We start from the raw sequence: 15,877 nt of genomic DNA, 5'->3' as shown, positions 1-15,877 counted from the left end.
TTGGTGACGTTTAAAAAATTCTATAGGTTGCATCTTTTGCGTTAGAGGAGGTCTAGGATTATAATTATTGCTCTCGCTCTAACGATTGCGGCCATACCTCACTTGTGCGGTTCGAATACTGTTTTCATATGCAGGCGCTACTCGCGTATGTGTTGGCTTCTGCGCGCGAGCTCGTCGGGACGGGGTGCTTAAAAACACTTATTTTTTGTTTTCTTATTTATTTTATTAATTTTGACACTGTTTTAAAAAAAATAAAAAAAAATATGGGTCACTTTTATTCCTATTACAAGGAATGTAAACATCCCTTGTAATAGAAAAAAGCATGACAGGTCCTCTTAAATATGAGATCTGGGGTCAAAAAGACCTCAGATCTCATATTTAGACTAAAATGCAAAAAAAAAAAAAAAAATTGTCATTTGAAAAAATAACAGAACAATGTCTCTTTAAGAAGCACGTTTTGACATTGCTTCCGCCCTGTTATGCTATGGAGACGGGTGGGGGCCCTCTTGCCCTCACTCGTATCCCAGCCTAGCAGCTGCCACTGCCGACGGCTCCGGTAAGCGGCGGAGGGCGCAGAAGAGTGGCTGGAGGGGGGACCCCTCTCCCGCCGCTGAGAACGGTGATCTTGAGGCGAATCCGCCGCGGAGACCACTGTTATCGTTTAAAGGACCACTCACAGAAAAGTTGGATATCTCGGTTGTGGCAGCAGCTGCTACCGTTACCGAGATATCCATCTTTAAGGTACCGACGTATATATACATGAGCGGGGCCTTAAAGGGTTAGTAAAGGTTAGTAAGCACCCCATCCCGTCAAGCTCACGTGCAGAAGAAAAACACATACGAAAACTGTGTTCAAACCACACATGTGAGGCATCACCTCGATCGTTGGAGCAATAATTCTAGCCCTAGACCTCCTTTGTAACTCAAAACTTGCAACCTGTAGATTTTTTTTTAAACGTTGCCTATGGAGATTTTTAAGTTTGACACCATTCCACGAACGGGCGCAATTTTGAAGTGTGACATGTTGGGTATCAATTTACTCGACGTAACACAGTATAAAAAAAAAATGGGCTAACTTTACTATTGTATTATTTTAATTCAAAAAAGTGATTTTTTTTTCCAAAAAAAGTGTGCTTGCATGACCGCTGCGCAAATACGGTGTGACAAAAAGTATACAAAGTGCATTAGAAATTGCACTTGGAAGTGCAGTCGCTGTAGATCCAAGGGGGACATACAAGGAAAATAAAACAGCATTTTAGCTTGCACATGATCGAATGATAAAATCAGCAGAGCTTCCCCTCATTTCAGATCTACCCCTGATGCCGCGTACACACAATCGTTTTTCGGCATTAAAAAAAACATCTCTGTTCTCTGTGCTAATTGACCATGCTATTGTGTGAAGATGTCCTGTGTTTACACTTATGTTAATGTGTATTGTATAGCAGGTGAGAGGAGACGGGATGTCTACCTTGAAAGGTCATATCTCGGAGTCACCTCGTCTGGGTAAATGATTAATTAGCTCGTGTTAATTTATGTTCTGGTTACCTCTTTAAACTGTATACAAGGCTGTATTCTTGGTTCTATTAAACACTCCATGTTTAGCACACAGACAAGTCTCGTTGTGTGTCGAGGACAGCTGGAATAACTGATATCTATATCCAGACTGATAGGAAGCAGTATATGATGAAAGCATTCAAATCGGAGTGTGGGACTTTCCATTACAAATGTCATTTAAAAGATCGTGTGTGGGCTACACATCGTTTTGGGGTTCTGAAAAACGACCAAAAAAAAAAATTGAACATGCTGCATTTTTTAACAACGTTTTAAACAATGTCGTTTTTTGGGTTGTAAAAAATTATCGTGTGTGGGCTTAAACGATGTGAAAAACCTGCGCATGCTCAGAAGCAAGTTATGAGACGGGAGCGCTCGTTCTGGTAAAACTAGCGCTCGGAATGGAGATGCACATTCATGACGCTGTAACAGAATGAAAAGCGCGAATCGTCTTTTACCAACACTAAATCAGCAAAAGCAGCCCCAAGGGTGGCGTCATCCGCATGGAACTGCCCCTTTATAGTGCCGTTGTACATGTTTTTTTAAAACGACCGTGTGTGGGCAACGTCGTTTTAATGATGAAGTGGGGAAAAAAAAATGTTTTTTCTACATGCTGAAAATCGATCGTGTGTACGCGGCATGGGATTTACAGCGACTGCAATTCCAAGTGCACTTTCAGTGCAATTTCAAGTGCACTTTGCAATTGTAGTTTGCACTATAAGTGCAAGGTGGATTTGCCTTTCGTAAACAACCCCCACTGTGTCCCAGTTAAAGGAGTTGTAAAGGCAAAAGGTTTTTTATCTTAATGCATGAAGATAAAAAGCCTTCAGTGTGTAGCAGCCTCCCCAGCACCCCCTAATACTTACACGAGCCCCCTTCTCTGTCTAGCGATGTCCACGAATCCCTCGGCCACCCAGGACTCTCCCTCCTGATTGGCTGAGACACAGCAGCTGCGCCATTGGCTCCCGCAAGGGTCGAATTCAGTTAGCCAATCAGGAGAGAGAGGCGATGGGGCAAAACTGCAGTTCCGTGTCTAAATGCTCGGCTGCCTCCATAGCAAGCTGCTTGCTGTGGGGACACTGGACAGGAGGGAGGAGCCAGGAGCAGCAAAGAGGCACCCAAGAAGAGGAAGATCCAGGCTGCTCTGTGCAAAACCAACTCTGCACAGAGCAGGTAAGAACTTTGTTTAAAAACACACACACACACACACACACACACACACACACACACACGACTTTACAATGACTAAGTCCTGTCTTTGTTTACCAGTGGTTCACATCCCTTTAGAATATACTGTATATAGTATTTTTAAATATCAATATTGCAGTACTCATCAGTCTTCAGTAGTAATAAACAGCTTTCAGAGAACACTATTCCTGTTACCGGTCTGAATTCTCATGTGAAAGCTTCAATATGGCGGCCAACTCTGCTGCTCCTGTGATCTCATTGACCCATACTGCGCAGCGCATATCCTTGTACAAAGGCAGGTACGGGTAGTGAGAAGCACTCCTGCATTGGTGCCAAGAGTCTCTAGGACCGCCCCTAAGCTCTGCCACTGCTATATAGTGCTTGGGGTGGCCAGGAGAAACTGTTTAAAAGCAATTACACAATATGGAAACACTGCAGTCAAGGGAACAAGGAGCTAATGACATAAAAACTAGGGAGCCAGAAGACATGTGGAACATGTCCCTTTCTCCCCACCCCCTCACTGGGTACCGGCATTTTAAGGACCATCGCCAAGACACTCCCCAATCCCTGCTGCAGGGATCCCCGGAGGGGTCCAAACTTCACCCGTAGTGGTGGGCTGTTGCCACAGGGGCAGGGGGTTCTCATCCTGGACCTGTAGAGAATCCTGCCACTCCATAGGGCAATATAGCTCTGCACAAGGTCCGATTACACCAAGTTCAGTGCCAAATGGCAATGTTAAAGGCAGTCCCCTGCATGTTCAGTATGTAATCCGATACCCTTCCTCTTGGACTACTGTAGATCCCAAATGGAACATGAGAAAAACAAACAATTTTTGGGCAGAGACTAACCAGAAAAAAAAACTATCACCAGCATAAAACTGAGGTTGGAAGGGCTTATGCCTGAGAGAAAGACTTCCTGACTTTTTGCCAGTGATCAATCGCCTGAAGGTGGCAGCATAACCCCATAATGGATATAAAAGATATCCTGTGTCCTGGGACAAATGATAAAGAAATGGACATTTACCCTTGATTGGCCAACTTAAGTTATTAAAGATGTAAACTTTTAGGATAACGTAGATCCTTTTGTCAGGCTTTATACACTTCCTGAAGGTATACCCTGGGCGAGCTTGTATCGTTAATAACTCAGGTTAGCCACTATGGGGTATCCGGTAATCTTTAAAAAATGTTATTCATTAAATTGGTGGCCAACATAGTACAATACCCTACCACTGCAATTTTAGGTTTTAAAGTTACCACCAACCTGATACTACCAACTTAACCCCCAAGCCTAAAGATGATCTATCACCAGAAGAAAAAATAAAAATAAAAAAATCCCCACATAGCACTTGTTCCCATTAAAGTGCAACTAAAAGGCAAAATGTTTTAATCACAATCTGTGTCCTATAGGGAAGATATACCTTCACTTCCTGTCCCCTAGTCAAAAGAAAGTGAGAAGAAATCTCTCCAAAATCGGGGAATCCCAGCATCTCAGCAGAAATAGTGCCCCCCTTTTAAGATCTCCAATCATACTGTGATGGTGCCAACCCAAAATTTGATTTTTTTTTTTACTTTCACTTTCTATGAGAATGGTAAACGGAAAAATAAAGAGTGTGAATCTCTCTGGGGGCACAGGCAGCAACAGACTAACAGGTGTTCTGACAGGCTCCGCCTTTAACACCCCCTCTCTTCCTAAGCCGTCTTGGTTGATTGGTGTTGTTGGATACCTAGGCAGGTGTGTGGAGCTAGCCACCTTCTTTAAACAAGTATAATCATACTTTCGCCATATCTATTCCTCCACAAGGTAAAACCTTGTTGAGCACCATGTAACCCCCACCTTTGCCCTGCCCAGAACCAAAAAGTACTTGCAACAGCGACAAAAGGAGTGCGGATGCAGCACAAAGGAGATTAGGTCAGGCAGTGGACGATCACTGTGCCTTGAATGCCCAAAGTAAAAGATTTTCTTTAAGATACCACAGCCCATTAGATTCTTTAAGATTTTACTTTTATATTTAAAATATTATAAAAATTGACGATCTGTGTGATAAAACCTGAAAACACCATCTGTATTGTAAAAGAGCAAATAAATCATGCCAATAAAAATACTAAACATATTCTGTTTTAGCAAACTGAACTTATGGACTTCACCAATCTGATAAACGGCTTTCAAAATGTCAAAAGATGCTAAAACATTTGGGGGGGGGGGGGGGGGGGACACACACACACACACACACACCCATGTAACCCAAACCAGAATGACTTACATCACTTGGGCTTAGATTGTCCAGGCCATTACACTTCTGGCTGTCCCTGCTCTGGCAGCCTGATGGAATTGGATGAATCCATATCTCAACTCGAGTGGCATACTCCGTAGTGTGCCAAAACGTGGTACTCGGTCCTTGATGGTTTAAAGCTGCATCCACATTCTTCTGTTGCTTTAGTGCCATCTGCTCAGCCTAAAGTGAAACAATAGAGCAATTATGAAGAAGGACTTGCTAAATTTCCAGCAAGTTTATAATAACAAATTGACATCCTAAAAATCTCCAGAATGTTTTTGGTGTTAATTTTAAATTTTGTTATGGCATTTTGACTGATTCAAGTACTACATGGGGCAGGGGCAGGCAACCAAGAGAGATACCAAGGTCAGAAATGCTCATTATTTGTTCTAACGATATGAATGAATGAATGAATGTTTTTTCCACCATAGAAAAGGAGGTCAATCTCCACATATTAAAATTTCCTCCAAAGACAGTATATAAGTATATATATATATATATATATATATATATATATATATATATATATATATATATATATATATATATATATATATATATATATATATATATATATATATATATATATATATAAATAAATAAAAAAAAAGAGAAGGTTCTCCATTATAAATCGGTAGCCATGTTTTTAGGAATCTTCCAGGACAGCAGAGATGAGAGATCTTTCCTGTATCCTGTAGAGGGAAAAAACAAGAGACCAACAAACATCTCTCCTCTGTGGGGGGGGGGGGGGGGGGGGGTTCTGGGCTCTTGTAGAACTTTCTGCCATACACCACGTATGTCATGCAGAGAGGGTAACTCCAACTCTGTAGTGCTTAACAAAAAGGTATCTTGACTAGACCAAGTAGCGGCTCTGCAGATCTGTTCCATCGAAGCCACCCATGAGGTTTATAGGGATCTGTCAAAATGGGGCTAAAAAAAAAAAAAAGAAACTGAACCACGCTCTTTACAAGCAAAGAATATAGCCAGTATAATCCAAACTGGCAATAGTGGCTCTTTAAGCTTTCAAAAACTTTTCAAACTGCTAAACAATAGCAAAAAACAGGGCTAAATCTTCTGAATGCCCTGGTAATCTCTAAATATCTCAGAAGACATGGTCACCCATCAAGAGAATTGAAGTGCTCTTCCTTTTGAACTTTTGGATCAATTCAAAAAGAGAGGGCAGTACAATCTTGTGGGCCCTATGAAATACTCTGGCTACTTTAGGCAGATATGTTGTAGATTACCTTGTCTGGAAGAATAACTAAATGGGGTTCTTCAATAAAATGCAAAGGCCTGTAAATACAACCATTCTGGCAGGAAGCAGATTTCTAAGTTTCCTGCGACTTTAGTTTGTTTGGACCAAGCTAGTCCAAATGAACCAAATTCCTTCACCAAGTGCTACACTGGCTCCAAGTACTGTATTAACTGAATGTAGCTTCAGCTACACAAAGTACACAGTGCTGGGTTCCAGCTGTGAGACAGACTTGCCTGAGAAGGAGAGCATGACGCCATCAGCCTACCCCTCCAACTAAGCCAGAGAAAGATTTGCATTAATTTGCCACCCAGGCCAAACAGGTAACACTTTTTATTCATTCAGAAAATTAAAAGCATTAACTAATCAGCACCCGTGATAAGCGACCAAACTCCTGCGTTTAGAATACATCAGACTGACTGCTCAGCATGGGACCCAGAAGCAAGTTGAGATTGCTGGAGTAGTGGTGTCTACTTCAGCGATTTCCAGCCCCCAGGGGCTCAGATATATCTATATATCCATCTCTATTTACATTGGTCCAAGCTAAACCAATGTAAACTATGTAAAAACGTTATTAAATGGCCACCTTATATTAAAAATATTATTAGCATAGCTCCATTAGGGCAGAGGTCGATGTGTGGTCTGAAGACACACATTTAGTTTTGCATTAAGTTGTAGTCTTAGAATTGCCTCGAGTAAAGAAAGTCCTGTTTACAAGAACCACCCACGCTCATACATGAGGCCTATGTTCTGCAAATGAATAAATGTCCCTTAGGTACTGAAGATGAGGAACTTTTGTTTAACTTCCCATGAATTTTATTTAAAAAAAAAAAAAAAAAAATCAAAAATTATTTTATTGCTTTTATGTTCCAGCAAGACTTTTGCCTCTAAAAGTTTCTGCAATTTTTCTAGTATCAAATAATGTTTCTTTAAGCCAGCTAAAGCAAGTAAGCATTTTCTGACAGCTCCAGTTACTGAATCAAACCTTAAAAGATCTACATACATGTAAAGATTATAGATCATTCACTTCCTTAGAATAGATTTACAGTGCCTTCAACACCAATAAAATGAAGCATCTTACCTTGCGTTTAGTTTCTTCAAACAAGTTTATTAGACTCTCCTTGGCAGTCAGGATCGGGTTGCTGGCAGCCAGACTACGCATGTAGTAATAAACAGCATCCAGTTTCCTCCTCTGTAGCACAGGCAAACAGTTCAATTTACATTTTACATATAAAAACTAAGCAAATCCAAAATTTCAGGCAGAACAAGAATAAGTTCCAATTAGACACCTCCCTACCCCCAAATACTTCACACACAAATGCATGTGTTGGTTACACATTGGTGCCGATTTACAAAAAAAAAAATGTTCACTTTGAAAAGGGAAGGTTAATGAATAAAGGTGAAGCTCTGTTTACTTTGAGAACCCAATTGTGTACTAGTATAAAGGCCCGTACACACGGTCGGACTTTCGGCCAACAAACTTAAAAATTTGTCCGATCGTGTGTACCCTCCATCGGACCAACTTTTTCGGGTTTCATCGGACAAAAAGTTCGGTCTAAAACTGACAAACTTTGACAACAAAAGTCTGATGGTGCCTAGTCCGACCGTGTGGACAGCAAGCCATCGGACTTTTGTACAAAGTGCAAATACTTATGCTCGGAACCAATGTTAAAATCAACCAACAATAGCAGAAGTTAACCAAAGTGTGGCGGTAAAGAGCAGAAAAGAGCAGAAAAGAGCAGAAAAACCATGTGATGTTGGGAAAGTTTTAGAAAAGTTTGCAGAAAAGTCCGAGCGTGTGTATGCTATGGGTGTGATCAGACAACTCACTTTGGACAAAAATACAAGGGAAAGTTTGTCGGATGTCCGACCGTATGTACGAGGCTTTAGTCTCACTTTTATTTACCATGCACATAATTGGCTATTCAAAGTCCATACAGGTTCACCTTATTCAACAACATTCACTGTGCAATGTGTTTTTAAGAAGAACATTAGACAAACACTATGAATTAAGATAAAGACAGACATTTTGCAGTTTTATCACTCTTAAGTGTCCCTCAAAGATAAGTAACTAAGAGAAATTCATACAAATGACTACATCTTAACCGCTTCAACCCCGGACCATTTTGTAGCTACAATGACCAGGCCACTTTTTGAGATTCGGCACTGCATCGATTTAACTCACAATTGCGCGGTCGTGCGACCCAAACAAAATTGGCGTCCTTTTTTCCCCCCCCACAAATAGAGCTTTCATTTGGTGGTATTTGATCACTTCTGCGGTTTTTATTGTTTGCCCTATAAACAAAATTAGAGCGACACTTTTTGCTATAATAAATATCACTAAAAGAAGAAAAAAAAATTCCTCCGTTTAGGAATTCTTCTACATATTTTTGGTAAAAAAAAAAAAAAAAAAAAACGCAATAAGTGTTTATTGATCGGTTTGGCAAAAGTTATAGCGTCTACAAAATAGGGGATAGGTTTATGGCATTTTTATTAATAATTTTATTTTTCACTAGTAATGGTGGCGATCAGCGATTTTTATCGTGACTGCGACATTATGGCGGACACATCGGACACTTTTGACACATTTTTGGGACCATTGTCATTTTAACAGCGATCAGTGCTATAAAAATGCACCGATTACTGTGAAAATGACACTTGGTAGTGAAGGGGTTAACCGCTAGGTGGCGTTGTAGGGGTTAAGTGTGCCCAAGTGAGCGATTCTTACTGTAGGGGGCGTGGCCTGGCGTGACACGTCACTGATCGTTGTTCCCTATAACAGGGAACAGACGATCACTGCCACTAGGAAGAACGGAGAAAGGTTTGTTTACACTTACCTCTCCCCATTCAGCTCTGTGACCCGATCGCGGGACACCGGCAGCAATCAGGTCTGCAGGTGCGGTCACGGAGCTCAGGGCCGGGTTGCGAGCGTGCCGGTGCGCGACCCACGGCTGGGCTCTTAAAGGCAACAGACCTGTACATGTTTATGCCCAGCCGTGCCGATCTGCCGACGTATATCGGTGTTAGGCTGTCCTTACGTGGTTGAATTAAAAAAAATGCTTAAAGTGGAGTTCCGACTTAAAAAAATTATAATTTAAGTCAGCAGCTATAAATACTGCAGCTGCTGACTTTTAATAAATCGGACGCTTACCTGTCCCAGGGTCCAGCGATGCGGGGGAACGAAGCCCCACTCCTCTCTGCGGCGCTGGCATCACTACTGTGGATGCCCGGCTGTGGCTTCACAGCCTGCCATGCACTGCAAATGCACGAGTCGCGCACTGTGACTGGCCGGGCAATCCCTGGAGGACCAGAATTCCAACAGGCTGTATACCGATTCCAGATTTCTGTCAAAATCTTCACAAAGTTTTGCCCTGCTATTCATCAATTCAATGTAGCTTAAACAAGGAATACGGAAGAAGCCAGAATGGCCTGTGTCCTGTACTCAAAGATATGGAATTTTTCAGGCAAGTTAAGAATTCTCAAAGCGGTTGTATGCCCTGGACAAATTTTTTTTTTTTTCAAGTATTTCATTATGAAATACTTAACTTAGAACGAAGCCAGGGATGGAGCATGGGGGGATGAGCCAGGGATGGAGCATGGGGGGATGAGCCAGGGATGGAGCATGGGGGGATGAGCCAGGGATGGAGCATGGGGGGGATGAGCCAGGGATGGAGCATGGGGGATGAGCCAGGGATGGAGCATGGGGGATGAGCCAGGGATGGAGCATGGGGGGATGAGCCAGGGATGGAGCATGGGGGGATGAGCCAGGGATGGAGCATGGGGGATGAGCCAGGGATGGAGCATGGGGGATGAGCCAGGGATGGAGCATGGGGGATGAGCCAGGAATGTAGATAGATGAGCCAGGAATGTAGATGGATGAGCCAGGGATAGGGCCAAGAACAGCGCTGTGGGCACTTCAGATCCATATTTGGGGGGGGGGGGGGGGGAGTGCCTTGACATGTCAGGCAAAGCACCTACATCACACATTTTACATGGTGCTGAATAAGGTAAAAAAGCCTGAGTGAAAATGCTTACCATCTTTCTGCTACAAAAAGGGGCAATGGTAGTCTTGTGATGCTTACTCCTCTTTACTGATACCCAAGGTGTGACGAAACACTAACGTTTCCTTCCGGATGCAGTGTGGTTAACCAATAAACATTGGTTTAGATCGCTTTAATATTTCCAGTGAAACACCACAAGCTCTCTTAGGCCAGTTGGTTTCAGCCTCAGTTTTTAGCCCTGTATGCTGCATCTTTAGGATACCACAGCAAAATGTGCAACCTATTGGAGAGTCTATGGAGCCGCAGTTAAAGCATATGAAAATCGCAGATGTACCCACACTGCGGTCAAACCACAGCGCACCACTGTGAAACCAGCATTAATTGTAGAAATGTGCATTCATCAGGGTACTTGCTCATCTGGTTCACAATACTCACAAGTAAATAGACTGTCTTATGTACACCATTTTGAGTTTATTAACCGTTTGTATTTGTTTTATTAGATATTTTCTGTAAGGTTAACACCAATGTTGGGATGCTTTTTGTTAGAGCCAATAGTTTTTTTCAAACATGCTAAAAACTTTAAATATAAAATGATTTGATTAAAAAACAACCCAGAGGAAGAGGCAGAGGCACAGATTGGCTAAATGAGTTCCCTTGCCTTTTCTCTCACACACCCCATTACAGATTTGTGGCTGTAAATATTCTCAGCTTACCGTGTATATGGCTAGAAGTGCCAGCTGGTTATAAGGTCGTCCATTCTTTGGAGCAATGTGTTGTGCTTTTAGGTACCAGCTGCAAAGACATTGAGAATGTTCACCATGCAGATCAGGTTTCTTATAAAAATTAAATCAGACATTCCTCCTCCCCCTAAACATTAGAAGCACATTTACACGCAACTCTGCTGCACATTAAACTTGTATATTGCACAAGGTTGTAATTTCTGTAACCCATTTCTTTATCTTTACTTATCCCTCTTCTGAGCAGTGATTATTTTGGCAGCAAATTTCTATTTGGTTTTGGTCTTTTGACTAAAATGTCATTTTATAGTTTGTCACATTTTAGTCTTCTGCAATTGTTTTAGTCGACTAAAATCTCCAGTACATTTTAGTCGTCTAAAATGTAATGGGGCTAGTTAAATTGCATTGCATTATTTAAGCATTTCAGTACAATTTCCAAACTCGTATACTGCTGGAGTGAAAAATCTATTTTGTTTTTTATGGTATTAAGGTTTGAACATGCACTACAGACCACTGTTAATTTTGATGTCAAATTTTAATTTAATTGTAGTCATACACTTTTGAATAAAATGCCATTTTAGTTTTAGTCGTATTTTAAACATCTCAAATGTTTAAGGCAAATTTTAGTTAACTAAAATGGTATTAGTTTAGTCGACAAAATTAACACGGCTTCTGAAAAACTGGTAAAAAAAAAAAAAAAAACGTGCCTCCCAGGAAAGCTACACGTTTGGTGTCTTCTAGAAAGCTCATATATTCTTGAAAAACTCTTGAGATGTCAGCGAGAGAGACATCTGGAGTAGTGGTTATTGGTGGGCCATTTCTAAGATCTAGAAAGATACTGGCCACCAATAACCAAATAACGAAATTAGATGAACATTTATGAAGCAAGTGTTAAACGGAATAAATATGCTTATTATGCTTCTTATAATCGATTTAATTATTGCTGGCTGTTATTTTTTGTTTTGTTTTTTTTAAAGGGGGGGGGGGGGGAGGGAGTCTGCTTTAACCACTTGAGATCCGCGCTATAGACAAAATACGTCTGCAGCGCGGCTCTCAAGTGCCAAGTGGCCGTTTAAACACGGCCTTTTATGTGCATTACCCGCGCGCGCCACTGGGTGGCGCGCGGCGGGTAAAAACTGTCCCGGCGCATCGCCGAAGACCCGATGCGTGTACCTGGCGGCCGCGATGTCCGCCGGGTACACGCAATCGTCGGTGACACGGCAGGTGACAGCAGGGACGTGGAGCTCTGTGTGTAAACACAGAGCTCCACGTCCTGTCAGAGGAGAGGAGACCGATCTGTGTCCCTTGTACATAGAGACACAGCATCGGTCACCTCCCCCAGTCACCCCCCTCCCCCCACACAGTTATAACACACCCAGGCTACACAGTTAACCCCTTCCTCACCCCCTAGTGTTAACCCCTTCACTGCCAGTCACATTTATACAGTAATTCGTGCATTTTTATAGCACTGATCGCTGTATAAATGTGAATGGCGCCAAATTTGTGTCAAAAGTGTCCGATACGTCCGCCGCAATATCCCAGTCCCAATAAAAATCGCAGATCGCCGCCATTACTAGTAAAAAAAAAAATAATAAAAAAAATCATAATTCTGTTCCCCATTTTGTAGGCGCTATAACTTTTGCGCAAACCAGTCACTTATTGCGATTTTTTTTTTTTTTTTACAAAAATACATCGAAAAATACGTATCGGCCTTAACTGAGAAAAAAAAGAGTTTTTTAAAAAAAAAATTGGGATATTTATTATAGCAACAAGTACAAAAAATATATATATTTTTTTTTTTTAATTGTCGCTCTTTTTTTGTTTATAGCGCAAAAAATAAAAACCGCAGAGGTGATCAAATACCACCAAAAGAAAGCTCTATTTGTGGGGAAAAAAGGACGCCAATTTTGTTTGGGAGCCACGTCGCACGACCGCGCAATTTTCAGTTAAAGCGACGCAGTGCCGGACGCTGAGATTTCGCCTGGGAACGAAGGGGGTTTATGTGCCCAGTAAGCAAGTGGTTAAAGTAGTATAAAAATTATATAAATGGAGATCGTTACCTGCGAGCTTTTCCATAGTTACATGTGTCTGCAGTCTGCTCTCTGTAACGAGCAATGTCACCTTGGCAAATCATGGATCGCTGTGCACTGATCAAAGCAAACTTCACCTGAGCAAAATGGAAAGCATTTCTTACAAACTAAAAATCATAGCAGAATGCAAAAAAAAAAAAAAAAAAAAAAAATCGCCACACAACATACCGTTTTGCGAAGGGGCTTGCTACGAATTGCCATTCCATCCATATAATCCTCCAATTTAAACTGGTATGTTGTCTGCAACTTCTGAAGCAAACCATCAAAAAACATTGTACCCTACAGAAAAGAGAAAATTGTGCTTGCTGATAAAAAAAAAAAAAGAAAACACAAAAACAAGAACATACCCACAAATAAAAAATAAAAAAATCACTGAAAATCAAATCAACATTCCTGGCCTGCAATGGTCCTTCATCTGGCACGCAAGTGTTACAAAATACATAGCTGCTTCTGTTTATACAACAAAGCCTAAAAAGTCAGGCTGAACCTACTGGGGACTAATAAATATTTAATGTACACTGTTCTGTTACAGCTTTTTTTTTTTATTATTTATTTTAAAAAATCCTGACCAATAATTTTGGTGATTTTCCATTTGCCAGTGTTATTTTTTGTAAACCTTTTTGTCTTTTTTTTTTTTTTTTAAATATACCACATTTATAAACAGGACAATGCCACGTGTGATATAGCCTCCTTATCTGGTAGCAGTTCAGCAGGCTTGTTTCATTTTGAAAGTTTTTTTTATTTTCTAAATTATTAACAAACAGAACTGGTGTTCAGTTCCCTGGTATTGTAGTATACCATTTAGCCATTAAATCCACTTTAAACATGGCAGAAAAAGCCTGGTGTACAGGCCCCCTAAAGTAACGTACAAGGAAATTACCTCCAAATTATAGTACAAAACTCCTAAGGCCTCATGTACACACAGTGTTTTTCCAGCTGCTTTACCTGCATCAGAGGTTTTTTTTCCCCCAGCTTAAAAACGCCTCTCCATGTTAGTCTGTGTGTCCATGTACACATAGGGTTTTAGGAGCTGCAAGTGGCATAGGGCAGGGCTTGACAAATTTGCTTGGAATCTAGGAGCCAGCTAAAAAAGTTAGGAGCCAGGTTTTTTTTTTTTTTTTTTAACGACAAAGCTTTATTTTCAATATAAAAATTTATGGCATGGCACAGTGATGACAATTGATGGCACAGTGGCTGTGTTTGATGGCATGGCACAGTGGCTGCGTTTGATGGCATGGCACAGTGACTGCGTTTGATGGCATGGCACAGTGGTGACAATTGATGGCACAGTGGCTGCGTTTGGCATGGCACAGTGGCTGCGTTTGATGGCATGGCACAGTGGCTGCGTTTGATGGCATGGCACAGTGGCTGCGTTTGATGGCATGGCACAGTGGCTGCGTTTGATGGCATGGCACAGTGGTGACAATTGATTGCACAGTGGCTGCGTTTGATGGCATGGCACAGTGGCTGCATTTGATGGCATGGCACAGTGGCTGCATTTGATGGCATGGCACAGTGGTGACAATTGATGGGCACAGTGGCTGCGTTTGGCATGGCACAGTGGTGACAATTGATGGCACAGTGGCTACGTTTGATGGCATGGCACAGTGGTGACAATTGATGGCACAGTGGCTGCGTTTGATGGCATGGCACAGTGGCTGCATTTGATGGCATGGCACAGTGACTGCGTTTGATGGCATGGAACAGTGGTGACAATTGATGGCATGGCACAGTGGTGACAATTGATGGCACAGTGGCTGCGTTTGATGGCATGGCACAGTGGCTGCGTTTGATGGCATGGCACAGTGGTGACAATTGATGGCACAGTGGCTGCGTTTGATGGCATGGCACAGTGGTGACAATTGATGGCACAGTGGCTACGTTTGATGGCATGGCACAGTGGCTGCGTTTGATGGCATTGCACAGTGGTGACAATTGATGGCACAGTGGCTACGTTTGATGGCATGGCACAGTGGCTGCGTTTGATGGCATGGCACAGTGGTGACAATTGATGGCACAGTGGCTGCGTTTGATGGCATTGCACAGTGGCTGCGTTTGATGGCATTGCACAGTGGCTGCGTTTGATGGCATGGCACAGTGGTGACAATTGATGGGCACAGTGGCTGCGTTTGATGGCATGGCACAGTGGCTGCGTTTGATGGCATGGCACAGTGGTGACAATTGATGGCACAGTGGCTGCGTTTGATGGCATTGCACAGTGGCTACGTTTGATGGCATGGCACAGTGGTGACAATTGATGGGCACAGTGGCTGCGTTTGGCATGGCACAGTGGTGACAATTGATGGCACAGTGGCTTCAAAGTGAACAATATTAACATGCCTGTGCTGTGCCCTAACTTTGCTAGTGTGAACCATAAGTGCAAAAATCCTATATAGTTATGCCATAACTATATAGGATTTTTGTGTGGTTCACACTAGCAACACTGAGTTCACACTAGCAACACTGAGTTCACACTAGCAACACTGAGTTCACACTAGCAACACTGAGTTCACACTAGCAACACTAATAACTGTTCCGGTTTTAAAAGTATTGTCTTCTTTTTTTTTTTTTCTTACCTTTAACCTTGTTCTCACAGAGCGCGAACAGCGTGGGCAGCTCCGTTCCTGTGACTCCCCGTGGCACCGCCCCCTCAGAGAAAATTCCCCAATCCCCGGGACGAGAGGCGGCCGGAGGCGGAGCGCCCGCAGCCTCTGCTTGTAGCATCGGCTGCATGATACACATTGACTAGCCGTGGCACCGCCCCCTCTGAGAAATTCCCCAATCCCC

At 42.2% G+C, this 15,877-nt stretch overlaps 1 protein-coding gene across 1 annotated transcript in view; it reads right to left on the bottom strand.

Annotated features, from left to right (window-relative positions):
• Positions 1-15,877, bottom strand: part of SMG6 (SMG6 nonsense mediated mRNA decay factor) — a 359,235-nt gene that overhangs the window by 329,529 nt on the left and 13,829 nt on the right. The window contains exons 4-8 of the mRNA XM_040338357.1: positions 13,259-13,369; positions 13,061-13,167; positions 10,977-11,055; positions 7,344-7,454; positions 4,999-5,190 (exon numbers count right to left, since the gene is read on the bottom strand). Coding sequence (XP_040194291.1) covers positions 4,999-5,190; positions 7,344-7,454; positions 10,977-11,055; positions 13,061-13,167; positions 13,259-13,369 — 600 coding nt within the window. The remainder of the gene's footprint in view (positions 1-4,998; positions 5,191-7,343; positions 7,455-10,976; positions 11,056-13,060; positions 13,168-13,258; positions 13,370-15,877) is intronic.

This window comes from Rana temporaria, chromosome 2, assembly GCF_905171775.1.
Source record: "Rana temporaria chromosome 2, aRanTem1.1, whole genome shotgun sequence".
Lineage (NCBI taxonomy): Eukaryota > Metazoa > Chordata > Amphibia > Anura > Ranidae > Rana > Rana temporaria.
The sequence above is the reverse complement of the archived record's forward strand: the minus strand, read 5'-3'. Positions and strand labels throughout refer to the sequence as shown.